The sequence below is a fragment of the Sarcophilus harrisii genome, chromosome 4 (genome assembly GCF_902635505.1).
Source record: "Sarcophilus harrisii chromosome 4, mSarHar1.11, whole genome shotgun sequence".
Classification (NCBI taxonomy): domain Eukaryota; kingdom Metazoa; phylum Chordata; class Mammalia; order Dasyuromorphia; family Dasyuridae; genus Sarcophilus; species Sarcophilus harrisii.
The window spans coordinates 29699360-29724697 of NC_045429.1; the positions used below are offsets into that span (position 1 = coordinate 29699360).

Sequence of the window (25338 nt, forward strand, 5' to 3'; positions counted from 1 at the left end):
GGGAGCAGCCCAGGGTAGTGGACCCTTTCCTAGAGTCAACCTGTACTCCCTCCCCACAGGCAGCTCTCCTCCTCCCCCCCACTATTACCCAGAAGCTGGCCCCCAAAACGGGGCACATTTTTACAACCTCAGGGTCTGGGAGGGCCCAGGAGGGGAGGGAGGGGATTAGAGGCAGGGGAGGGGTATTGGTATGGGCTGGTTAGATTAGACCTCTTCCCCCAAAGTGAGGAGCACTGAACTCTTCCCCTCAGCTCCCTTGGCTCCTCATGCCCCAGGATATTGGGGAGTTCCCCAGAACTAGACCAAGACCTGACTGAGGCTGACAGGTATAAGTTGGGTTTCCTCAATGAGTGGGCAAGTGAGAATGTAGTGGTAAAGTCTGTGGTTACTAATAAGCCCCGAGGTTAGCTCGGAGCAGGTGTCAGTCCCACTCTGACCAGTGTCTGGGCCCAGCTGAGGAAACCAGGAGTCGGCCTCCCCCACTCCGGGCCCCAGGCACATGGAAGGGCTTCCTCAAACAATATCTTGTTCTTCTGCCTTTGCTTCTGCTGCTCCCCCCCGCCCCCCGGTGGGTCCCTCTCCTCTTTTAGCTGGCTACACATCTCCCCATCCCTACCCCTCTCTGCCATGGGAAATTTGAAAAAGAAAGATGGGAGGGGGGTGGGGAGAAGCCTTGAAGGCTAGGATCAGGAGCTTAGATTTGATCCCGAAGATAATGGGAAGTATTTTGAAGAGGAGGGAGACGTGATCAGACCCGTACATTGTGAGAGAGTAGCGATTTAGAGGCCAGGAGAACAGTTAGGAGGCTATTGCAACAGTCCCGACATTTGATGTCAAGGACCTCAGCTAGTGTGGGTCCAGCGAGTGGAGAGCAGGGAACATCTAAGACAAATGTTATAGGAGTGGGAAGGAGCTGGTTTGGAGATTCTGAGTCTTGATGGCCAGAAGGGTAGTGGACAACTTGAAGCCCCCCTTCCCCCCCCCACTCTGCCTGCTCCTACACATGTTGCTGAAATTGGGCAGGGACGTTGCCTCATTCATCTCTGGTTTCTCACATGGCGGTCTGTTACAGACCCAATCAGCCCTCCCCTCCGTATCACAATGAAGCTTCTGGGTAGGACTTCACAACAGTTAGAGCCATGAAGTCTGAAAAGGCCCTAAGGATGGATTGTGCTGCCAGGGGAACATCCGACGGGGTAGATTTGTGAAGTACACAGACAGATGAGGGGCGGTCTGCTCCGAGGGGGACGGGGTTTGCCGAACATCCCAGAATTCTGCACTCGCCGGCATGCAGGACCAGTTGAATCTACCATGAGGGTCCAAGGAGGATGAAACTGGAGGAAAACAATTAGCTTTAGCCATTAGGTCATTTTCAGTAACCTCAGTGAAAATCCCTCCAGCAGAGTAGTGGGTCAGAAGTCAGGCCGCAGGGAGGTGAGGAGCGCATGCATCCCACAGAACACGGACTTTGCAGCTTCCCTGCACACGTTGCCCAGAACGCTGAAGACACTCGTGGATCAGCTGACTTTGTGCCTGGTGCTGGAGATGGAGACAAAAGACAAAGTAGGCCAGTGGTGCAGAGGACTTGCAGTCTGCATGTTACATGTTAGATGCCCAGGAGATAGACCTGACCTTAGACACTTACTGGCTGTGGGAGCTTGTCACTGACTCCCCGAGATTGTTGTAAGGGCCAAATACGGTATGTGTAAGACCATATTGCAAACTTTTAAGTTCTAAATAGGTGCTAATTGTGATGATTATGTAAACACGTGGATATATGCAGGATAATTTGAGGAGGGAGAAAACAGTAGCAGTTGGGGGCCGATTTTGCTTTTTATTCAGGGGCACTAGGGAGCTGTTAAAGGCTTTTGAGCTTGGAAGACGAGGTGAGGGTCTCCCCAACAATCTGGTCCCCATTGATCCAATAACATCCCTAGTTTCTGGTTTGCCCAGGACTCTGTGGGGATCATAGGTGGGTGAAATAGAAGGTCCCCGTCCTCCAGATTTACCGGGAAGTCTCTATATTAGGTAGCTCTCCCCTTCCAGAAGGCAATAATGTAAGTGGAAAGAAGAAGGAAAAAACGCGAAAGTAAATGTTTTGTGGCCCAGATTGGCCAGAAAGAAGGAATGAGAAACTGCATTTGACGCCGTTCTTCGCAGGAGTGGGGGGCGACGGATGGGAGCGTTGCGTTCATGCCATTCGGCTTGATGCGTTGGTTCCGTTGCTCATTGGATTAACTGTTCTAAAGGGCGGCTGGAAAGGAGAGATAATTGAGGAATGAAAAGAAATAAAAGAAGGCAATGCAAACACTGCTTTGTAAAGAATTTTTAAAAAAAACGTTCTGTTTGATTGAATTGAGTTGCACTTAGAGGCACTTGGGCAATGAATGAAAACCTTGAGCCAATCAGAGGCCGGACTGCTGGGGGGAGCTGTCCTCGGTACCGCCCCCGGGTCCCTCGGACCCCCTCCTCTTCGCACAAGCTGGATCCGGGAACACCTGGATGGGGCGGGGGCCGGAGAGAGGGAGGGGGTCCCGAAGGAAAGGAGGGTTAGGGGGAAGGGACTCTGCCTCCTCCGCTGCCTGGGTGGTCCCGGTCCCGCCCCACCCCCCGCGGCGCCGTCGCCTAGCAGCGGGTGAGGCTCCGCAGCCAATGGGAGCGCGTTCCTCCCCCGGGTCCGCCCCCTCCCCTCCCTTTTCTGGGGCTGCGCTGCTGCGGGCCGAGCAGAGCGAGCGGAGCCGGGCGGCGTCGGGCCGGGGCCGGGGCCGGCTGCACGCGGAGGATGGAGCCCGAGCCCGAGCCGCCGTGCCGGTAGCGCGGGGCTGCCCGGCCCGGGATGGCCCCGGGGGAGCTGCTGACCTCCGGCCCCGCGCCCCCCGCGCAGGTGAGCCAGCCGGGGAGCGTGACAGGTGGGCGCGCGTGGGTGTGGGCGTGGAGGAGGAGGCAGTTGGGCCGCCGCCGCGGCTGTCGGGTGGGCATCCGGGAGCACGCGTGTGTGGTCGGGGGCGTCACGCGTGCGTGTGGCCCGCCGACTGACCCCCGCGCTGCCCCACCGGGCTCTCTGCCTCTCCCCCGCAGGGCCGGGCCCCCCTCTGGTTGCGAGCCCACGTGGGCGGCTTGCTCTTCAGCTTGGGCTGCGCGATCCAGCGGCATTGTGGCAAGGTGCTCTTCGTGGGGCTGCTGGCTTTCGGGGCCCTTGCGCTGGGCCTGCGTGGGGCTGCCGTGGAGACAGACCTGGAGCGCCTCTGGGTGGAAGGTGAGACGGCCTGGCCTCGGTGGGGGAGCGGGGCTCGAGGGGCAGTCGGGGGCTTGATGGTGCGTCCCAGCTGACCTGTCAAACGTAGGGTGTGGGGCCGCCAGCGTGGACCTCGGCGGTTTCGGGCAGGGTCAGGCAGGAGCAAAGCTTCCCTTCCCGGTGGCAACCTCCGATCAAAATGGTGTCTTTGTTTTTAAGGAGCTCAGCTGGCTCCTACTTTCCCTCCTCGGCCGCGGTGCTTGCCCCCATACTCCTGCGGGAAGTGGTGTTTCTGCCGCCCCTCCTTGCTCAGAGTCTCGCTCCCTTCTTATCAGTGCTGGGGTTCAGACCAGATGGTTCCTTCCCAGTGTTCCCCAGCCTCCTCCCAGCCAAGCCTCAGCCCTAGCGTGCACTTGAGCCCCACCGCTGCCTGGGTGGTCCCAAATGGCTCTTGAATTTCCTGCCACAATAGAAGCCGCCTTCCTCCCCCTCCCCTGCCCAGCTCCATGGGGTTACTCCCCTCCCTCCATGCAGCTCAAGTGGCCCCCCCAACTGCTTCACAAGCTCAGCAAGGGGCCTTATTTCAGAGGAAACTTTCTTCCTTCTGGGTGGCGCCCAGATCCAGGGGCTTTTCTTTATGTCCCACAGACAGGACCCCCCTGAACCTCCATAGCCCTTCCATCTGGCTTCTGCCAAGAAGAGCACAACTCTTGCCCAACTCTCCACTCAGATTTAGGAAGCAAGAGAGTGACAGTTTTCTCAAATCTCCCTTATCTCTTGTATCCCCCGCTTTCAAAGCTGTTCCAGCTCCAGTCTGTGGCTGTGCTCTAAGGTTTTCTCTTTGCCCTAAGGAGGAGCCCCAGAGGTCTTTTCCACCCCAAGCCTCTAAGTCAGGGAGAAAGAAAGAAGCCACAAATGGGCCCTGGACTTCCTAGGAGGAGGGACTCTTTCAAGTAATTTCTCCAGCTCCTTTCTTTCTACTTGGGTCTCCTGTATTCTTGCTCAGAGGCGCCCAGTACATGGGCTGCTGTCCCCCTTTCCTCCATCTCTGAGTATACATGTGCCCTTCTGGCTTCCCTTTATCCTTAAAGCTAGCTAGGTTGTGCAGCTTCTCCCGCCACTCCACACTTCTCACGCTTCGCTCTCGGCCATCTCCTCCAGTCTCGTATTTCTCTTGTATTTCTTTCTCTGGGACAGGCCCATCTCTTCTGACTCTGAGTCTTCTCCTAGTCTCTAGATGGAATATTGACTTCTCACTCTCCCCAGATCCTCAATCCCTTTTCTTTATCCCCCATCCTGCTGACTTGCTCACACAAGATCTGCCTGTCCCCACACGATGGCTTCTTCCGACCACAGGAGGGCTAGGCCTGCTGCCTTCAGCCTGGATAAAAAACAAATTTGCAAGAAAAACTATGGTAATTTATATAGCACGTAGTGTTGGAGACAAACGCGGGCATGAGACGCTTGCAAAAAAGAGGTTCAGGATGGTCCAAGTGGAAGAAGTGACTTGGGTGAGTGCTGATAGCTTAGATCCAGCTTGCGCTGGGGAACTTTAAGTGAGGGAAGCCTTGGGAGATAAGGCTAGATTAGGCTGAGGGATCGGGGTGGGGTGGGGGAGGGAAGCGGGCTTTGGAAGGCCCACATTGCCAGGCTGGCTGGTCTAGATTCTTGACTATGGCCAGTAGAAAGCCACTGAAGACTTTTGAGTGGAAGAGTAGGATCAGAGCTGAGCTTTAAGTAGGGAAAAGCCACATGGATCAGGAATGTGTTACAGGGGTCCCAGTGGTAGGTATTAAAGGCCCAAACTAGGGTGGCAGCAGTGGGGAGGGAAGAGCTGGGTGGTCTCTCTGGGAGGAACGATGGCATTCCTAAAGGCTGGAGGCATGGGAGGGAAAAAAGGGAGGGGCCAGAGAACACCCAAAAGCACTTGGGGGGGGGGGAGGAGAGGCTGGTTTGGGACGTCCTGCCTATGGAGAAGACTTTTTCTCCAGCTATGTGCCCCGTCATGGGCCTTTATGGCCTCTGTGCCCCATCTGTGTTCAAGGCTCTGGTGGGGTCCCAGGTCTGGATGCTGGGGTGGTAGAGAGAGAAGTGATGTATCCACACCCCTTTGTACCCACGAGCTTAAGGCAGCTGGCCCCCTCAGCCACAAATTCAGCTTCCCCTGCCCATCCCCATTCCTGATTTCTCGGGTATCCCTCAGGTACACAAGTTTTGTGAGAGTCATCATTGTGAATAGGGGGCAAGGAAGTGGAAGATGTCTTGAGCCAGTGTAGTGGGACTGAGTAGGAAGATGGTGGGCCCAAAGACCTCTGCCATCCTCTGATCACAGCTGGCGCTCAGTGCCTGGTTCTGCCACAGTTTAGAGGGACCACAGGTTCATAATTGAAGAAGCTGAAAGCACCAGCCACCGCTCCCCTCATTTTACAGGCAAAGATCCAAGATCCTTTACCCGGGATCACACAGTAAAGTGACCGAAGGTCCTTTAATTCTAGATCCCAAAGCATAAGCAGGGGAGCATCCCAAGGAGGGAGGTTTATTGGCATGCTGAAGGACCTCAGTGAAGATCAAACGTGGAGGGATTTGTGATACTGGGGATCATAGCATATCGCAAAGGACTCTCTCTCTTCTCAGTTTATAAATGCAGAGATTGAGAACCAGAGGAAAGTAATGTGATTTGCCGAGGGCCACCCAGCTAGTTAGTTCTGAGAGCAGGATTTGAACCTGGGTTTTTCTATTAATAGCAAGAAGCACTTTTAAGATTTGCAAAATCATGTTCGTGTGTGTTGCTCACAGCAACTCCAGCTGGGTGACAATGGGCAAGTGACTCTCTCTGAGCCTCGGGTGTGAGCTCCGCTTTTTGGGGTGTGCTGGGAACTTAGCTCCGACAGACGGAGGGGAGTCTTGTTCAGTGTTGTGGAGAGCAGCTGAGCCACTGGGGCGGACCATGACACAGTGTTGCTGTCCTAGTGTACAACACAATGTTTCTGCGCTGTGTACAACACAATGTTGCTGTCGTGGTGTACAACACAATGTTGCTGTCGCTGTGTACAACACAGTGTTGCTATCTTGGTATATGACACAATGTTGTTATCGATGTGTATGACACAGTGTTGCTGTTGCTGTGTATGGTGTTCTCTTGGTTCTGCTTGCTTTACTTTGTGTCTGTTTGTGAAAGTCTTTCCAGGTTTTTCTGAGATCCCGCCTGCTTGGTGTTTCCTATAGAACAATGTAATTTCATTACAAATGTGAGTGGAAAACACTCCGGAACCTTGAGCCCTATGGCCCACCCTTGGAGCTGCCCTTCCCCTCCTCCAGCTCTCCCACCCTCTCAGGTCCTGTCTGTTGCTCTGCTAGGGCCCTTCCTGTGTTCCTCATGAGAACTCCCTACCTTTCCCCTTCCTCCACTTTCTTCTGTAGCCCCCAGGTCAGAGACTATGCTTCTCCACCTCCCCAGCCCCCACCGCTTAGTGAATAAAAGGCTCTGGGGTGGCTTGGTCTGAATTTCAGAGCCTTCCACGGTCCGAGCCCAGCTTCATTCCATCCTGTTGTGGTCCCCTGGCCTCTGGGATCTCCCTGGAAAGTGCCTCCCCTTCTTCCTTCCCCACCCTCCCTTGGCCCTGGGACTCCCACCCTTAGCAGCCCTGCCTCTAGGGCTTGCACCGATACCCTTGGTGATCTGGGGCTGGGAATGATTCCTTTGGTGTTTGAGAAGTTCCTGTCTGTGCCTCCTGTCCCTGCTCAGCTGTGACCCCCTTAGGAGAAGAGCCACGGGCTCCATGTAGGGCTCCTGCCCCTGCGTTTTGGGCCTTGCACAAGAAGGCAACGCAATTGGTCGTGGGTATAATGGCGTCAGGGCCAGGCCGGCACTTGGCTGACCCAGTGCCCTCCTCTTTCTTCTCCTCTGGCTGGAGACAGTGGGCAGCCGGGTGAGCCAGGAGCTCCGTTACACAAAGGAGAAGCTCGGGGAAGAGGCCGTGTACACCTCTCAGACCCTCATCCAGACCGCCCGTCATCCGGGCGAGAGCGTTCTCACACCCGAGGCTCTGGGCCTCCACCTTCAGGCTGCCTTGGCAGCTAGCAAAGTTCAAGTTTCCCTCTATGGAAAGTAAGTCTGACCCGGGCCAGAGTGAGGGCAAGGGGTCTGGGTCAGGAGGGGTCACACCTGGGGGTGGCAGGACCTGGGATGGGGGAGGGGTCTCAATTAGAGGTCCCTCCCCCTTGACCCTTCCTTCTCACCTACTTCTAGGTCCTGGGATCTGAACAAAATCTGCTACAAGGCAGGAGTCCCTGTTATTGAGAATGGGATGATTGAGCGGGTAAGTGGCGGGGGGAGCCAGGCAGTCGCCCTCCATGATGCTCTGGGCAGTTGGTTGGTCGGGTGGCCGAGGAGGGAGGCAAAGGCGCCTGACCAGGTGAGCTTTTCCTGGCAGATGATCGAGAAGCTGTTTCCCTGTGTGATCCTCACCCCGCTGGACTGCTTTTGGGAGGGAGCCAAACTTCAGGGGGGCTCCGCGTACCTACCGTGAGTGAGGCTGGCTTTCTTCCTGGTCACCCTGGGGTGGGGGCAGTGGCCTGGGACCCAGCCAGGCCTCCGGGCATCCTCACCTGGCAGTTTGTCCTCTTGTCTTGGTACAGTTGGGAAGTAAACTAGGCGATGGGCAGTGTACCTGTTGGCCAAGAAGCGGGGTCCCTCTGTTCTCTGCCCCTGGGAAGGGCATGGGGCCATCACCGATCCTACCTATGCAATGCATGGCAGAGACCATCTCTGGCCATCCCATGGGCCTTGGCCTGGGAGTGTGTCTAGTGCCCGTCCATAGGCCGCGAACCAGCCCTTCCCTTGAAATGAATCCCTGCTCAGTCTTAGCCAATCAGTCCTCCACCCTCTGCCTTATTCCTCCACTGTGGGATGGGGGCTTTGGAGGACAGAGCTGGGAACCCCCTGCTCTACCCCGTCCTCCAGAGAGAGACAGTTGTGAAAATAATTAAACAAATTAAACAAATAAACTTAGGGGGAGAAACCAGGAGTGGGGGGGGGGGGGGGAGGGCCCAGAGCTGGACTGGAGATTCACAAACCTTCCCTCTTTTTTGGTCCAGGGGCCGACCTGATATTCAGTGGACCAACCTGGATCCTGAGCAACTTCTGGAAGAACTCGGCCCCTTTGCCTCCCTGGAGGGCTTTAGGGAGCTGCTGGACAAGGCCCAGGTGGGCCAGGCCTACGTGGGACGGCCCTGCCTGCATCCCAGTGATCCCCATTGCCCAGCCAGTGCCCCTAATCGCCAGAGCAGGCAGGTGTGTGAGTGTTGGGGGAAGGATCAGGAAAGGGGGCGTGGGAAGCTGGCAGCTGCAGAGTTCAGGGGAGAACCAGTCCTTTCCCCCCTTGCTTCATTTAAGACATCACTGGGAAATTAAGAGACAGAAATAGGAAAACAAAGCTAAAAATAGATGAGATTGTGGAACCCCGATCTGGATGCCCCTGCCCCAAGCCACACTGGTGCCTGGCCTGGCTGGTCCACTGGGGCTGAGCTCTGGGTCCGGGGCACTTGCAGACTCTACTTTACCAAGTGCTTTCTAAGTGGATCCAACCACGGAGAGACCACAGAGTTTGAGAGCTTCTGGGCTGGACCTCCCCAACAACATCTTCCCAAAGAAAGGAGGGTTGTGAGATGCCAGGTCCCCCAGGCATCTGCTCTGCCACCCTTGGGGTTCAGCCCACCCTCCTGGTCTTCCGGCAGGTCCCAGATGTTGCCCGGGAGCTGAGCGGCGGCTGCCATGGCTTCTCACGCAAGTTTATGCATTGGCAGGAGGAGCTGCTGCTGGGGAGCCCGGTGAGGAGCCCTCAGGGCCGGCTGCTCAGGTGGGGAGCCCCAGAGGGAGGCAGGGTGCGGGGGCCCTGTGGCCCAGGGGCCGCTCAGCCGGGGGACGGTGTCATGAGGAGGGGGCGGGCGGCATCCCCGGGTGGCCAGGTCAGTGACAACTTCTGGCCCTTTTCCTCTCGCCCAGTGCGGAAGCCCTGCAGAGCACCTTCCTGCTCATGAGCCCCCGGCAGCTGTATGACCATTACCGAGGAGACTATGAAACCCATGACATCAGCTGGAGCGAGTCCCAGGCAGGCGCTGTGCTGCAGGCCTGGCAGAGGCGCTTCGTGGAGGTCAGCCCGGGGTGCATGGCTCAGATGTGGCCTGGGGGGCCGGGCCCCTCCTCCCTCCTGGGACCAGGCCCTTCCTCCCCTGGGGGACCAGGCCCCTCCTCCCCCGCGGGACCAGGCCCTCTCTCCTCTGTGGGACAGCTGCTTCCCCTTGAGTCCCCTGACCACCGTGTCCTTGCGCTTTGCAGCTGGCCCAGCAGGCCATCCCCCAGAATGCGTCCCAGCAGATCCACGCCTTCTCTGCCACCACCCTGGATGACCTCTTGCGCTCCTTCTCTGACATCAGTGCAGTCCGTGTGGCGGGGGGCTACCTCCTCATGGTAGGTGGGCCCGGCCCCCTGGCAGGGACTCTCAGAGCGGGGGGTGCCCGGGGCCCCCTGCCTCCATCCTGACTCCTCTCTCCCCCCTCAGCTGGCTTACGCCTGCGTGACCATGCTCCGCTGGGACTGCTCCAAGTCTCAGGGGGCCGTGGGCCTGGCCGGGGTCCTTCTGGTAGCCCTGTCTGTGGCCTCTGGCCTCGGGCTCTGCTCGCTGCTGGGTATGACCTTCAATGCTGCTACGACTCAGGTACGGCTTCTCCCCCAAAGGGCTGGAGGGCGCGGGCTGACCTTGCAGACCAGGCCGGGGCCCCCAGCCACCGACCCCTGCCCTCATGTGGCTCTCCCTCCAGGTGCTCCCATTCCTGGCCCTGGGCATCGGGGTGGACGACATGTTCCTGCTGGCCCACGCCTTCACCGAGGCCCCCTCGGGCACCCCCCTGCAGGTGAGTGCCGGTCCCTGCTTCTCCCCCCACCCAGCACCCACCCCTCATAGCCGCCCCGGTAACAGGCCTGTCCCTGGCAGGAGCGGACCGGCGAGTGCCTGCAGCGCATGGGCACCAGCGTGGTGCTCACCTCCGTCAACAACCTGGTCGCCTTCTTCATGGCCGCCCTGGTGCCCATCCCCGCCCTTCGCGCCTTCTCCCTCCAGGTGAGGGCCCCGAGGCTGTCTGCAGGGGCTGGGGAGGAGGAAGGGGGAGCGGGCCATGTGGCGCTGAGCCCCCCTCACCTTCCCCGTGTCCCCCCAGGCTGCGGTGGTGGTCGGCTGCAACTTTGCTGCTGTGCTGCTCATCTTCCCGGCCATCCTCAGCTTGGACCTGCACCGGCGGCACCGGCAGCGGCTGGATGTGCTCTGCTGCTTCTCCAGGTACAGGGTGGGGGGAACCCTGGGGGGCCGGGCTCCAAGTTCCCCCCTGCCTCCCCACCCAGCTCCTACTCTTCTCACTCAGCCTCAGCTGTGTAGATGGGCATTTGGGGCTGCGCCATCCCAGGGCAAGAGCTTCCCCACCCCGCCCTGTGTCAGTCCTCCCTAGCCCTGTCAGTCCTCCCCCACCTTGTTAGTCCTCCCCTCCCCATCAGTCCCTTCCTCCACACCCACCCACCCTGTGGGTCCTCCTGTGTCCCTCTCCAGCAGAATACATGGAGTGTCATGGACACCTTCCCATCTCTCTTCTAGCCCATGTTCTTCCCGGGTGATTCAGATCCAGCCTCAGGAGCTGGGGGAGGGGCAGGTGCCCAGGAGCGGGGCCCACCTGACAGCCACGGTCCAGGCCTTCGCCCGCTGCGACACAGCCGGCCAGCACGTCGTCACCATCCTGCCCCCCACCACTCACCTGACGTCCCTCCCCACCGAGTCTCTGGGCTCCCAGCTCTTTGGCCCCATGGGTTCAACCAGAGACTTGCTGGGCCAGGTGCCCGGGCCGGGCCGGGGCCAGGTGTGCCGCCCGCTGCCCTGTGCCCGCTGGAACCTCTCTCGCTTTGCCCGGTGCCAGTACGCCCCCCTGCTGTTGCAGCCCCGAACCAAGGTAGCGACACGGGCAGCTGCGGCCTTAGCCGAGTGTGCTGGGGTTTGGGGTGGGGTTCAGCCCCAACGCCGGGGGTCCCTTACACTTCCTGGCTCTCCCCCAGGGCCTGGTACTGGTGCTTTTCGGGGCCCTCCTGGGGCTGAGCCTGTACGGAGCCACGTGGGTGCAGGATGGGCTGACCCTGACGGATGTGGTGCCCCGGGGCACCAAGGAGTACGACTTCCTGGCCGCCCAGATCAAGTACTTCTCCCTGTACGAGGTGGCCCTTGTGACCCAGGGTGGCTTCGACTACGCCCGCTCCCAGCAGGCCCTGCTGGACCTGCACAAACGCTTCAGCGCCCTCAAATCCGTGCTGGCGCCGCAGCCACCGAGAAGCTGGCTACACCGCTACAGCGCCTGGCTCCAGGGTGAGGCCGCGGGCCGGGGCAGGTGGGCCGGGGTGACCGGGAAGGGGCGGGCCCGGGGGCCTCACCTCCCTCCGCCTGCCCTGCAGGGCTCCAGGCCGCCTTTGACCAAGACTGGGCCGCCGGCCGCATCACGCGCCACTCGTGCCGCAACGGCTCCGAGGATGGAGCCCTGGCCTACAGGCTGCTCATCCAGACGGGGGACGCCAAGGAGCCGCTGGACTACAGCCAGGTGAGGGAGGGGTGGGCAGGAGGGCCAAGCCAGACCCCATTTGTGAAGTGCCTACTGTGTGCTGGGCTCTGGGTGGAGCCGCTCACCCAGTGCTCGCCGCCTTCCTAAGGAGGAGGGCTGGTCTGGAGGGAAAGGGGTTCGGGGTGGAGGACAGAGACCATCTGGCCTTTGGGGAGGTTTGGGGAGTCGGTGGGGGAGGCCGGAGCGTGGGTCCTTACGGGGAGGTTGGGGCCTGGGTCTTTATTGGGAAGCTGGGGCCTGGGTCCACAGAGCGAGGTCGGGGCCTGCCATCAGCCCTCTTCTCCCCCCCCACCCAAGCTGGACAAGCGGAAACTGGTGGATGCTGATGGCCTCATCCTGCCCGAGCTCTTCTACGTTGGGCTGACCGTGTGGGTGAGCAGAGACCCTTTGGGCCTGGCAGCCTCCCAGGCCAACTTCTACCCCCCGCCCCCCGAGTGGCTCCACGACAAATATGACAGCACTGGGGAGAGCTTGCACAGTGAGTGAGGGGGGCCAAGGGGCGGCTGGCCCAGGGCCCACAGGGCTCCTGCGCTCACCCGTCTCCCTCCACAGTCCCTGCGGCCCAGCCTTTGGAGTTTGCCCAGTTCCCCTTCCTGCTGAGCGGGCTCCGCCAGACGGCAGACTTCGTGGAGGCCATCGAGGGGGCCCGGGCGGCCTGCGCAGAGGCGGCCCGCGCTGGGATCCGGGCCTACCCCAGCGGCTCCCCGTTCCTCTTCTGGGAGCAGTACTTGGGCCTCCGCCGCTGCTTTCTGCTGGCCGTCTGCGTGCTGCTGGCCTGCACCTTCGTGGTCTGTGCCTTGCTGCTGCTCAGCCCCTGGACCGCCGGCCTCATTGTGAGTGCTCCTTCCCTCCCTCTTGGGCCCAGGGCAGCAGCGTTCGCTCTGCCTTTCTCCCTCCTCTGTCCCCTCCTCCCTCTTCTTCTTCCTCTCCTCTTCCTCCCCTCTCACTTCCTTCCTCTTTTCATCCCTCCTCCCTCTTCTCCCTCCTCCACCTCCTCCTTACTTCTCCTGCCCTCCTCCACCTCCCCAGGTGCTGGTGCTGGCCATGATGACTGTGGAATTATTCGGCATCATGGGCTTCCTGGGCATCAAACTCAGCGCCATCCCCGTGGTGATTCTCGTGGCCTCCGTGGGCATTGGCGTCGAGTTCACAGCTCACGTGGCTCTGGTGAGTGTTTGGTCTTTCTGCCTGGGAGGGCCGCGGGATCCTTGGCTGCCAGGGTGGGGAGGGCAGGACCTTGGGCTTCTCTATGTCCCAGAGAGGAGACACGCGCCCCATCCCAGGCCCCCTTGCCCCGGGCGTTAGGACCAGAGCTGGCATTTGAGCCCAGTCGTTCCCAGTGGAGCTGTGCCCTTTCCCAGCCCTACCAGCCCCCTGGGTTACCTGGGGGCTGGGGGAGGGGGCCAGCAGAGTCCCAGTGCCCCAGGGATGGAAGGGAAGGGGGGCTCCAACCCTCAGCTTCCTATCCTTGATCAAGGTCGCCCGTCTTGGCCTGATGCCCTCCAGCTTTGGGGTTCCCCTAAATCTGCGACCTCCCTCCCTGCCAAGGCCCCTTCTGGGGAGATCCTGAAGTGGAGGCAGTGGGCGGTACTGTGGCCCCCATCCTCTGGCAGCCTTTCCCCTCCCCTTCCCACCTCCATCCCCCTCTTTGTGGCTCCCAGTCTGTCCTTGGCCCTCCCAAAACAAGGACCCTGGACCTGTCTCTAAGGACAAACCTTGGTGTTCAACTTGGGCTCCCCTGAAACCCCCAGATCTATTTGAGAGGGAATGGCATTCAGCCACTCTTCCCGTCTTCTCCCGGGCCCAGGATGTTTTTGTCCTATTTTGTGTTTATATCCAAATGGAATTGGCTGCGCTTTATATTTATCTCCATAAAACTCACTTCATGTTATGTTAGAGAAAACCTGCTCCCTCCCTGCTGCTTTGACAGCCATCCTGAGGCACCCCTGGGGTGACCAGCCCCTCAGCCTATTGCCCACTGGGGGTCCCCTAATTGAGCCGATGCCCTCTCCCCATCTCTCTGGTCATTGGCCTAGAACCAACACCTGACTGGGGGGAGGGGTCCCGTGTCCAGCCTAGGTTGGGTAGACTTTCTGGGTCATCCCAGCTCCGCTTGGCCCCCAGACCCCAAGCAGAACCGCTTCTGGTCCGGACGAGGCTCTCCTGGGAGGAGGGACTTTCCTCTCTTCCATCTAGGACCTTGTACCGGGATTCTGGATCGGGTCCTGCTTGGACCAGGTGCTCCCAAAGGCTTCTCTGGCTCCGAGATGCTGGGACTCAGTCTCCCTGTCCCCTCCCCAGGGCCTCACTGCTCCCCAACTCCCTGCCTCCCGGGAGACCACAACTCTTTCCTTTCGGGGTTCTCCCAGGCTGGCTCAGACTTGGAAGGCCTGCCCTTCGATTAGGGCCAGAAGGGCCCAGCCCGGACTCAGGCCAGACGTTCTGTGCCTTCCTCCCTAGGGCTTCCTGACAGCCACCGGCAGCCGGGACGCGCGGTCAGCCCAGGCCTTGGAGCACATGTTTGCGCCCGTGATGGATGGGGCCGTGTCCACGCTGCTGGGCCTGCTCATGCTGGCCGGCTCGGACTTCGACTTTATTGTCAGGTACCACCGTCGCCAACTCCCCCCCAGGCCCCAGGCAACATGGGCACCGCGTGGGGCTCCCTGGGTGTGCCCTCTGTACCAAGGTCCCTCTGCCCCTTCCTGCAGGTACTTCTTTGTGGTGCTGACAGTGCTGACCGGCCTGGGCCTGCTTCACGGGCTTGTTCTGCTTCCTGTGCTGCTGTCCATCATAGGACCCCCACCCCAGGTGATTCCCCCAGCCCCCCTCATGGGATCCCCCCCCTTGCCCACACCCACCACGGGGCCCTTGTCCTGAGACCCCCTTTTACACATACACACATTATTGTCCCATTCGCTGTGGACGTCCTGGCTGAGGGCCCCCTTTCCCCTTGGCCACGGCCCCTCTTGCCCCCTCCCTTCTCAGAAATGAGTCAAGAGCAGGAAGTGAGCCGGGCCCAGTCCCACTCTGAACCTTCTCCTTCCCCAGGTACCGCTGCCAGATGGAGGCGGCCGCCCGCCCTGCCCTGACCCGGTATCGCTGCCCCTCAGTCCTCCTCACTTCTTCCTGGGCCCGAGCCCAGCCTTCAGGGCTCCTGAGACAGGAGCAGGGGACGCCCCAAGCACCTTCATCCTGCCCCCGGCCCACTCCCACATCTTGGTGGAGGCCAGCAAGGACCCCAGCTTCCCGACCATCACGGTAAGAAGCCTTTGCCGGGGTGGCGGGGCGTGGGAGGGGCCCCAGCTGAGGGTCCTTCAGGGCTCACCTGCTTTCTGTCCCCCCAGGTGGTGCAGACGTACAAGGATGGTTCTCCTGGCTCCGGGCTACCTCCCCTTACGGCCACGGCCGGCAGTGAGGCCCGCTGGGGGCCCCATGCCAGCCCCGGCGCCTTCACCACCGTGACGGCCTCCGTCACCGTGGCCCTGCACCCGCCGCCACTGCCGGGTAGCTACGTCCAGGAGGTCCCTGAGGAAGCCAGGCCCCCGATGGCCGGCGAGTCCAAGGGACCTGGCCCCCGCTGCTAGGATGGGCCTGGCAGCCCTATGCAAAGCAGCCCTGCTGCTGTCGGTGCCCCTGCCTCCAAGGGAGGAAAGTGCGCATGTGAGTGTGTGTGAGTATGTGTGTGACCGTCCCCTCGGCAAGTGTCCCCCCGGACAAGCGTCCCCCCGGACAAGCGTCCCCCGGACAAGCGTCCCCTGGACAAGTGTCCCACCAGACAAGCGTCCTCCGGACAAGCGTCCCCCCGGACAAGCGTCCTTCCCACAAGTGTCCCTGAGCACCTTGGCCAGGCCCCTCCAGCGCTGCCCTCAGGGCTTCAGGGGAACCTGTGGGGAGCCCCCTCCCTCCCTCTGAAGGCTGGGGGCCCAGCTGGGCACTCAGTCTGTCCATCTGTCTGTCTGTGAATGGCCCTGCCCCTCCTGCCCCAGAAGTTATTTATATGAAGAGGTTTATTTTTGTAAAGCTGATGGCTCAGCTGTAAATCTTATTTTTAAAGAGTAAATATATACATATCTATTCTCTAAACCTTCTGGGTGGCCTTCTCATGCTGGGAGCCCCGAGGGAGAGGGGTGGCAAACCAGGGTCGGGGGCATCATCCCCGGAGTTTGGCCAAGAGTTGGACCTGCAGCCCCAGAACCACGGCTGAGGGTGGGGCTCGGCTCAGTCCTTTCTGGCAGTGGGGGACTCGGGATGGATGGGGAGACTGGGTCTGGTTATGGGGAGGGTCTACCTCCCCCCTGCCCCTTCCCTTCCAGGGAAATTCGGCCTTTGAACTTCTCACCCTGCCCCCCAGTCCTGCTGGAGGAGGGAACTGAGGCCCACAAAGTCCTGGAGTCATCCAGCGAGGCTGAGGCCTGGCAGAGCTGGGGAGGCTGGTCAGGCCAGGCTCCCTCATAAATCACTCACTGAGGAGCGAGTCCCTAACTGATCCCAGAAGTCTTGAACCAGTCAACCTCTAGGGTCAGTTTCCTTGAATGTAACATGAGGATATTGGGTTTGGAGGCCTCCAAGTCCGTCTCCTAGCTTAGAACCAGGCTCCTTGGAGCCTTGTGATTGTCGGACTAGAAAAGTTCTTAATTTGCTCGCCCATTTCCCCGGCCACTGAGTCAGGTCTCTGGCACAAGTGCCCAGGACAGTTTCCTGGCCTGAAGCTGCTCTCTGGGGCTCCTTTAACAGATAAAAACTGCCAGCCCAAGCCAACTGTAGCCCCCTCCTGCTCCTAGTGCCCTCAGGGAGGCACCCAGCTGGGCCCCTCGGGAGGGCCCCCCCTGCCCTTCCAGTCCTGGCTCTGAGCCATAGCCGTGGCCCGCCCCTCCCAGCCAGCTGCCCCACCCCCTGAGAATCGTCTCCCCAGCCCCTCTAATGGGGGACTTGTCCCCATCTGCCTACTCCTCCCTCCCCGCCATCCCCTTCACACCTCGGGGCGCCCTCCTGATGAGGGGCAAATGATGAGGTGCAAAATAGATCCCCTAACAGTAGCGGGACCCCCTTGGCTGGCAGGCTTTGCACAAACCCCAATGAAGATGGGCTTGTGGCAGGGAGTGGATTTAATTACACCCAGGAGACCCAGGAGCCAGCTTGCAGGAAGCCAGACTTCTGAGTGGGCAAGGTCCTGCTAGGAACTGAGCAAGGTGGTTACACTGAGAGGTTATAACTTCAGCAGGGGCAAGGTCCTGTTAGGAAGTCTGTGAAGGTTCGGGGGTTCAGAGTTGTCTCCTCTTAGTCTCTGAGGGCTCCAATTCAAAATTGAATGAGATCATTTAACTGGGAGGTTGAGCTCCTCAATATTGACAAGGCTCAGGCCTGGATTTCCAGTTGAAGAGATTACTTATCTTGGGAGTTTCCCTTATGGACTGAAGGGTGTGGCTCCTCCCAAGACAGGGGGAGACTTTGAGACTCAGGCATTCTCCCCCAAAAGGGGGACAAAGTTTCAGGGCCCCCCAAAGGTGAAAGGGGACACGATTTGCATCACTCCCACCCCCAGCTCATGGTCAGCCACAGCCAAACTCGGCCTCCCACCAGGCCCTCCAGGCTCGCTTCTCTCTGTGACCATTGGCCAAAGGCACCACGGATCTCCCCATCGCCAAATTCTAGGGGCCTGTGCCCCTGTTCTTGAGCTTTGGGCAGCACTGGGCACCTCCTCCCGGACATAGGCCTCCTCTGGGTCTTTGTGACACCGTTCTCAGTCTGTCCTCTGCGCATGTGGGTCTGTGACTTTGTCTCTTCTCAATGTCTGTTTCTCTGTCTCTCCCTCTCCTCTCCCTCCTTCCCTCTCCATCTCTCTGCCCCTGTCTTTCTCCCTCTGTCCCTCTCTCTCTCTGTCTCCCTCCCTCCTTTCTCTTTCCCCCTCCCTCCCTCCTTTTTCTTCCCCCCTCCTTCCCTCCATCCCTCCTTCTTCCTCCTCCCTCCCTTTCTCCTCCCCCCCTTCCTCCCTCCCTCTTTCTTCCGGGAAGGCCTCTCCTCCCAAAGAAGCCAAGCCAACTGCTAGTGGATTCACTCCTACTCACTTCCCATAGTGAGGAAGCTGTGAAAAGGAGTCAGTAACTAGCTCCACACCCAGAAGCCACTGGGGCACACTAAGCCTGTTTCCGGATCCCCCCCATGTTTCCCACCCCTGTTCTCAGGCATTTCTAGGATACCGCCCTGTGTTAGCAGCTTAAGGAGCTCTTATTAACAGAAAATCTCTGCTGTAAGTTGAGACACTAAATGGCTTTAAGATTTACATGCCTAAGCAAGGAGCTAAGCTGATAGACCCCAAGGGTCCCACAGGGTGGGGGGGAAGGCCTTCAGCTCCATCCCTTGTGGGGATTGCTGCATTTGCCTCACACTGCCTGGCTCAGACACCTTCTGCCCTCCGTGCCCTCACCCTCTCTGCCTGACTCTGAGTCCCATCATCCTCCTCTGCCACTTCTGGGGCCGGGGCACCCCTCACTGGGGGCCACAAGGAGGCGGCTGGGAAAATCTGCCAGCGCAGGAGCCTGATTTCCTTGGCGATGCCCCCGGTTCACAGACGAAGCAGCAGCCTCGGAGGCCTTGTGCTGGGCCACAAAGGGGACAGATGCTTGCACACTTCCTGGGCTCCATCCTGGGTCTGTGGTGGGAGATCCTCTGGAATGGCTCCCAGGGCCAGCCTGGCAGACTTCCCCATTCTCCATCGCACTCCAGAAACGGGCATTTTCCTGCTTCTGAGGTTTGGCCTGAACCTCTCTCTTGGGGGCACCTGGCAGTGCTGCCTGGGTCGTGCTCCCTGATGCTTGTGGAACCCAGAGAATGCCCTTTTCTCGGAACAGCTGCTCCCAAGCAGGCCACAGGTCTCCAGGAGGCCCAGGGCTGTTTCTTGTTCTGGCTTTCCAGCTGGCACATTCAGTGATTTCAATGGGATCCCATTCTTTGGGACCCCATTTGGGGTTTTCCTCAGGAGTTTGCCATTTCCTTCTCTGGCCCATTTTACAGATGAGAAAACTGAGGCAAATGGGATTAAAGGATTTGCGCAGCATCACACAGTAAACTCTGAGGCTGAAATTGAATTCAGGGAGATGGGGCTCCTTGCCTCCAGGCCCAAACTCTGCAGCCTGGCACTAGCTAGCTGCCCACACTACCTGGCATAGGGGCTTAATTGAGGTTAGGAATACATAAGTGTGTCTGGGACCAGATGGGAATAATGGAGGCCATGTTTCTAATAGCATCTGTGCCCACAAACACTCTCAGGGTCATGATAAAGGGGTGGCCCCAGGGTGATCTCACATGGTCTGTCAACTGGGAGGAAAACCCAAGTGTCGAGCAAGACCACCTGGCTTGAAGTTCCAGCTTTGTTGCTGTATTTATGACATTTTATTCATGATGTTTTGTATACTTTAACGTTCCACTGTTGGTCTTTATTCAGTTTACAAGTATAAATGTATACGATGTATTTACTTTTATTGAGCAAGTCCCCAGTCCCCCCAGCCTCAGTTTTCTCACCTGCCAAATAAATGGGTTCTACTCGAGGGCCTCAAAGAGCTTTCCAGCTCTAAGATTTTTTCATGGGCAAAAATATCCCTAAATCCTGCATGGAGAGCTGGAAGGTGACCTTAGAGGGAGAAAGGAGAGGAACAAGCATTTATTAAGCACCCACTATGTGCCAGGCATCACACTATGTGCTGAACGACTATTATGTCATCTTTCACGTGGTAAAATCCGGCTCTTTCTGGTATGAATCCATCTGGCCGAGCCAAGGCCTTCCTTTTCTGGGCCTTCCTGCGGCCGTGATTGCCAAGCTGCTGGCGAGGCCATGGCTGAGGGCGTGGGGCGGGGAGCTTGGCTATCCAAGGCTCCTGGGTCTGGCCGCCCAAACTCGTGCCATCAGGGCTGGCTCAGGGGCCTCCCCGCCTCCCCCCCTTGGAGGACCTGGCTGCCTCATTGTGGCCAGCCACGATTCCCTCTCCATGCAGAATTCCGGAGCCACAAACAGACCCTACCTGATGGGCTGGGGACAGACAGTCTAGTAAGCGAGGATCCTTGCCCTCAGGGAGGATCCTGTGCAGTGAGGGATGGGGGACAAGCACCCACCAATAGGGCACGGCCTTTGTGAACTCCTCAGAGACAGGGACAAGGTTTGACTGGGTTGGAAGGCAGAGGCTGACAAAGGGAGAAGCTGACATGGGAAAAGGGGCAAGCCTGGGTTCTGTTCCAAGGACACAGAGTAGTTTGAGTCGGAGCAGAGCGTACAGGAGCAGGAATAGCCAGAGCTTCACAATAGGGGCACACGGTGGGGTCGAAGTTCTTCACGTCCGGCTGAGAGGTGCCAACTTTCTTGGGTAACAAAGAAATCTCTGAAAGGTTGGACAGAAAGGAGGTTCAATGACAGTTTATCTGGAAAAGTTCTGAAGGTTTCAGTGGACCACAAGCTTGCTATGAGTAAATGGGGTGATGTGGCAACCAACAAACATCATGGGATCTTGGGGTACATGAAGAGGGGCTCTGCTTCTAGGAACCGGGAGAGGAGAGTCCCCCTTTATGCGGGCAGTGTCAGAAAGGATAGAACACTGGGTCTGGAGCCAAGAAGACCCGGATTGGAATTTAACTATGGACTGTGTAACCTTAGAAAAGTCATTTAACTTTGGGTTCTTTGTTCATAGGCCAAAATCTGCAAGATGAGATTAATTCTCGCCACTGCCTCTATCAAAGGAGATATTTGTAAAGCACTTATCGCAGTGCTTGGGATGTAGTAGGTGCTTAATAAATGCTCGTTTCCCTTCTCCCTCCTCTGTCCTCCATGCTGGTCAGACTTATCTGGAGGATGGGCTTCGGGTACCATAGTTTAGGAGAGAGAAACAATTTGTGTCACATCCAGAGGAGGGCGGGGGGCTGCCAATTCCCCCCACCCCCGCCCAGACAAGGGCTGGGTGAAGCAACTTGGGGCATTGACCCTGAAGAGGAGTCAGGGCGGGATGGGGGGAACGTCTGCCGGGAAATAACATGAAGGGCAGTGTCTCGGGGCAGGGCAATCAGCGAGAGCCTTTACAGAAAGGGAGCGGGGCTCCTTGGGAAAAAAGATGGGGGGGGGGGGCGGGGTAAACAGCTTCTCAGGGACAGGGGTAGAGGAGAGCTGGCCCGGGGCGGGGAGTTTCTGGGGCCACTGGAGGGAAGGTTTGGGGAGCCTGCGGGGGGAGAAGGGAGGGGGGAGGAGCCCCAGGTGGAGGGCTGCCCACCCACTGAGATCAAAGGGAGGCTCTGAGCCAGAGCCCCGGGGGAGGATCAGCGGCGAGGCTGAACTCCCACCGAGATCCAAGGAACCCCAGGGAGGGCGCCGCTTTGGGAGGTGGCAAGTGGCTGTCCAGAGAGTGCTAGTAAAAGTTTAACAACTGGCTCATCAAAAAAGAAAAATGATAATTTTTAAAAACAGAACAACCTTTTAAAATTTAATCCGCATGAAACATTTCTCCATCACTTCCTTTTAGTCTGGACAACTGACAAAAGTCCCGATTCGCAGCATTTGGGGATTTCCCAGGTGTAAACGATCCCCCGGAACATTGAACAACGGGCTTCAGTTCTGACTGGCTCGCGCACACCCCTCCGCGCCCTGGGGCTGAGGTGGGCGTAGGAAAGGGCCCGCTCATTCCCACTGAAGGCCCGTGCCCGCCAGGGCGGCATTTATACTTTTCTTTTTTTGAAATGGTCAAAGGCCTGGAATCCTTGTAACCGAGTGGTGGAAAGGGGCCGCGGAGAGCCTAGAGGCAAAAGGAGCGGGTGGGGGGTCTGGGGGGTGGGAGGAGTGGCCACGGGGCCCAGGAGAACCAGCGGGCCAGGCTGACTTCCCCACCGACCCCCCGCCCCCCCCCCCCCCCCCCCCCCCCCCAGTCCTTCCGCGCTCTCCTCGATCCCGAACCACATTCACACGGACCCCGTCCTTCCGGAGCCCTGCACACCCCTCCCCCCATCTATTCCTCCTTTGCGCCCCCGGCTTGACCCGCCGGCTCCCGAGGCATGCGCATTCAGTCTCAGTCGCCAGCTCCCGGGAAACACCTGCTTCTTGGCCTCCGCGGGGCGGGACCGCGGTGCCTCATTTGCATACCCATGATGCCTTGCTAGCGGGAGCCGGCGCTTTCTGCCGGACTCGCTGAGCTCGGTCCTCCAGAGTATTTTCCGGGGCTCCTGCGGCGCCCCTGAGCTCAGAGCACGAACTGTATCTCTTCGGATGTGGGCGGCCGGCGGAGCCGGCGGGCCGGCGGGGCGGGGATCGCCCTGACTGTACCCGGGTCCGGGGCTCCTCTGGGAGGCGAGCCCAAGGCCAGTGGGCATACTCTGGTTTCTCTTCAGATCGCATAAATCTTTCGCCTTTTACTAAAGATTTCCGTGGAGAGGAACAGTTATGAGTTTGGAACCAATTTTTTGAGGTCTTGCTCCGGCAAGGCTGTCTTTTGCTGTTGAAAAATGCAGAACTTACAATAAGTCTCCGTTACGCTGGTTAGGAGGTGTTCGCTCTTAAAAAGCTTTCTGCACGGCTTCCCCAACCGGCTTTAAACTCGCTTCCTAACCCGCTTCAAATTCGCATTCAATTCTCTAACCTTTGAGTTGTCCAAGGTTAATTTACATGTTGCTTTACCCAGTGTTCTCTGCGATTTTCCCCAAGAGAAAGTTCCTGGTGTTTGGAGAGAGTATTTTCTCAGTTGCACAGCCAATGAGTATCTGTTTTCTTTGTTGCGCAGCCAATGAGTATCTGTTCCCTCAGCTGCACAGCCAATGAGTATCTAGTCCCCCCTGTAGAAGGCGTGGCTCGCGGTTTTTGTGCAGTCGGTACTGCAAGATCGCGAAGTCGCCGTGAGCTTACCCGGAGTGAGTGCTACTGGGTCGGAGAGGGCGACGAGCGGCTAGCATACTCTGGTTTCTCTTCAGATCGAATAAATCTTTCGCCTTTTACTAAAGATTTCCGTGGAGAGGAACAACCAAGAGTTTCTACCTAATTTTTCGAAGCCTTGTTTCTACAAGGCTACAATCATATTGTATAAAAACAGATGTTTAATGATCGCTTTGGGGATTTCGGGTTTTTTTCCTTAGTTCTCATTTATAACGCTTTAAAAGTATTGGGAAAGTTTCGGGGGTGGGACTTAAGTTTTTACTAGCTTCTCTCAATGGAGAAAGAGGAAAAAAATAAAGGTCTTTGCTAAGGAGGATCACCGGCATCTTTTCAAAATCGCAGGGTTCTTTCTTCTATTGGACTTCAACTGGATCGCGGGCGAGTTCCTACCACGCGGTTTAGTCGAAGACCCCTCAATCCCGAATCTTGTCTACAGCGGTAACCTCTCTCAAGCCCCCTTCACTGCCTGTGTGCCTCGGTCACCGTCTCCATGGGCCTCCATTTAATGTTCTCTAAAAGGAGGTCGGGTGATTAAATGGAGATCAGAGTTCATAATCAGCAGGATCTGAATTTCAATTCCGACTCATTCTGGCTTAGCGACTGTGCGTGACTCTTGACTAGTCGCTTAGGTAAACTCATCCTGTTTCTTCGTGTGTAAAATGGAACCCCTGCCATTGACCTTCACAGGGAAGATCAAATGCCGGACTGTATTTAGCTTTTGGCGAGCCTTAAAATGCCATACAGTAACTTATGTTATTAGAACGCCTCAATAATAATAATAACAATACAAACAACAATAATGGCTAACTTACTACGCAACAGGTGCTGGGCTAAACACTTTACAATTATTATCTCATTCGATACCCAAAGACAAACCTCGAAGCTGTAGAAGCAATCTATAATAATAGATGCTGTTATTGTCTCGGTTTTATAGATGGGGAAACTGAGGCAGACTGAGATCAAGTGATTTGTCCACTACCCTAAAACTTATTAATAATGAGGCCGATCTGAGGCTGGATTTAAGCTCAATAATCAATAAACATTTATTAAAGGCTCACTACGTGCCAAATGTGCTGATCCAAAAAGAGGCAAAAGATATAGTCTCTATCCTCAGGGAGGTTATACTGAAATAGAGGAGACAATAAACAAATATATACGAGGCAAAACTATATGCAGGATAAATAGACAATAAAGGTGGGAAGGGGGGGAGAGACAGAATTAAAAAGGTTTAGGAAAGGCTAGAAGATGGGCTTTTATTTGGGACTTAAAAGAAGTCAGATCAGAGGAGGGAGAGCTTTCCAAACATGAGAAAATGTCCAGATCAGAGAGATGGAGGGTCTTGTTCCAGAAAAAGCCAGGAGGCCTGTGTCAGTAAGGTACATGTGGGGAGTACAACGTAAGAAAGGGAGGAGGGGGACCAGGTTGTGAATGGCTTTGAATGACAGGACATTGTGTATTTGCTCTTTTTTTTTTTTTTTTTTTAATTTAATAGCCTTTTATTTACAGGATATATACATGGGTAACTTTACAGCATTAACAATTGCCAAACCTCTTGTTCCAATATTTCACCTCTTACCCCCCCACCCCCTCCCCTAAATGGCAGGATGACCAGTAGATGTTAAATATATTAAAATATAACTTAGATACATAATAAGTATACATGACCAAAACATTATTTTGCTGTACAAAAAGAATCAGACTCTGAATTATTGTACAATTAGCTTGTGAAGGAAATCAAAAATGCAGGTGTGCATAAATATAGGGATTGGGAATTCAATGTAATGGTTTTTAGTCATCTCCCAGAGTTCTTTTTCTGGGTATAGCTGGTTCAGTTCATTACTGCTCCATTGGAAATGATTTGGTTGATCTCGTTGCTGAGGATGGCCTGGTCCATCAGAACTGGTCATCATATAGTATTGTTGTTGAAGTATATAATGATCTCCTGGTCCTGCTCATTTCACTCAGCATCAGTTCGTGTAAGTCTCTCCAGGCCTTTCTGAAATCATCCTGTTGGTCATTTCTTACAGAACAGTAATATTCCATAATATTCATATACCACAATTTATTCAGCCATTCTCCAACTGATGGACATCCATTCAGTTTCCAGTTTCTAGCCACTACAAAAAGGGCTGCCACAAACATTTGTGCACATACAGGTCCCTTTCTCTTCTCTTTGGGATAAGCCCAGTAGTAACACTGCTGGATCAAAGGGTATGCACAGTTTGATAACTTTTTGAGCATAGTTCCAAACTACTCTCCAAAATGGTTGGATTCGTTCACATGTGTATTTGCTCTTGAAGGCAACAGGCAGCCACTGGAATTTATTGAATAAGGGTAATGACATGATTAAAACTGTGGGGATTTGGGGGAAACCACTTTATGACTGAATGGAAGCTGGATTGGAGTGGTGAGAGACCACAGGGAGAGAGCTGGACAGACTCCCCCTGACACCTCCCAGGTGATTATAAAAATCCAGGCCTGGGGTGATGAGGGCTTGCACTGGAGGGTGCCCGTGTCAGTGGCAAGAAGGAGGAATATTTGAGAGATGCTGCAAAGGTGA

At 57.0% G+C, this 25338-nt stretch overlaps 1 protein-coding gene and 2 non-coding genes across 4 annotated transcripts; all 3 read left to right on the top strand.

Annotated features, from left to right (window-relative positions):
* The first annotated feature begins 2700 nt into the window (after positions 1–2700).
* On the top strand, positions 2701–15968 carry PTCH2 (patched 2). 2 transcript variants are annotated; one of them, XM_031969231.1, is made up of 23 exons: positions 2702–2884; positions 3079–3256; positions 7154–7343; positions 7485–7554; positions 7669–7760; positions 8333–8528; positions 8972–9093; positions 9240–9387; positions 9573–9704; positions 9796–9951; positions 10055–10147; positions 10228–10353; positions 10451–10569; positions 10879–11227; positions 11331–11634; positions 11721–11863; positions 12182–12362; positions 12437–12717; positions 12914–13051; positions 14345–14487; positions 14593–14692; positions 14933–15142; positions 15229–15968. In XM_031969231.1, exons 1-23 carry the CDS (start codon positions 2837–2839, stop codon positions 15466–15468), a joined length of 3759 nt encoding a protein of 1252 aa, XP_031825091.1. In that variant the 5' UTR covers positions 2702–2836; the 3' UTR covers positions 15469–15968. The 2 variants fall into 2 exon arrangements, with proteins under 2 accessions (XP_031825092.1, XP_031825091.1); XM_031969232.1 differs by lacking the exons at positions 9573–9704; positions 9796–9951; positions 10055–10147; ... (10 more) ...; positions 14933–15142; positions 15229–15968 and having other exon boundaries at positions 2701–2884; positions 8972–9064; positions 9240–9365.
* A 6252-nt stretch (positions 15969–22220) lies between these two features.
* LOC111720326 lies at positions 22221–22336 on the top strand. The gene has a single exon (XR_002770045.1). It is a non-coding gene; the product is annotated as a U5 spliceosomal RNA (small nuclear RNA).
* Positions 22337–22796: 460 nt separating this feature from the next.
* Positions 22797–22912, top strand: LOC111720328. The gene has a single exon (XR_002770047.1). It is a non-coding gene; the product is annotated as a U5 spliceosomal RNA (small nuclear RNA).
* Positions 22913–25338: the final 2426 nt, after the last annotated feature.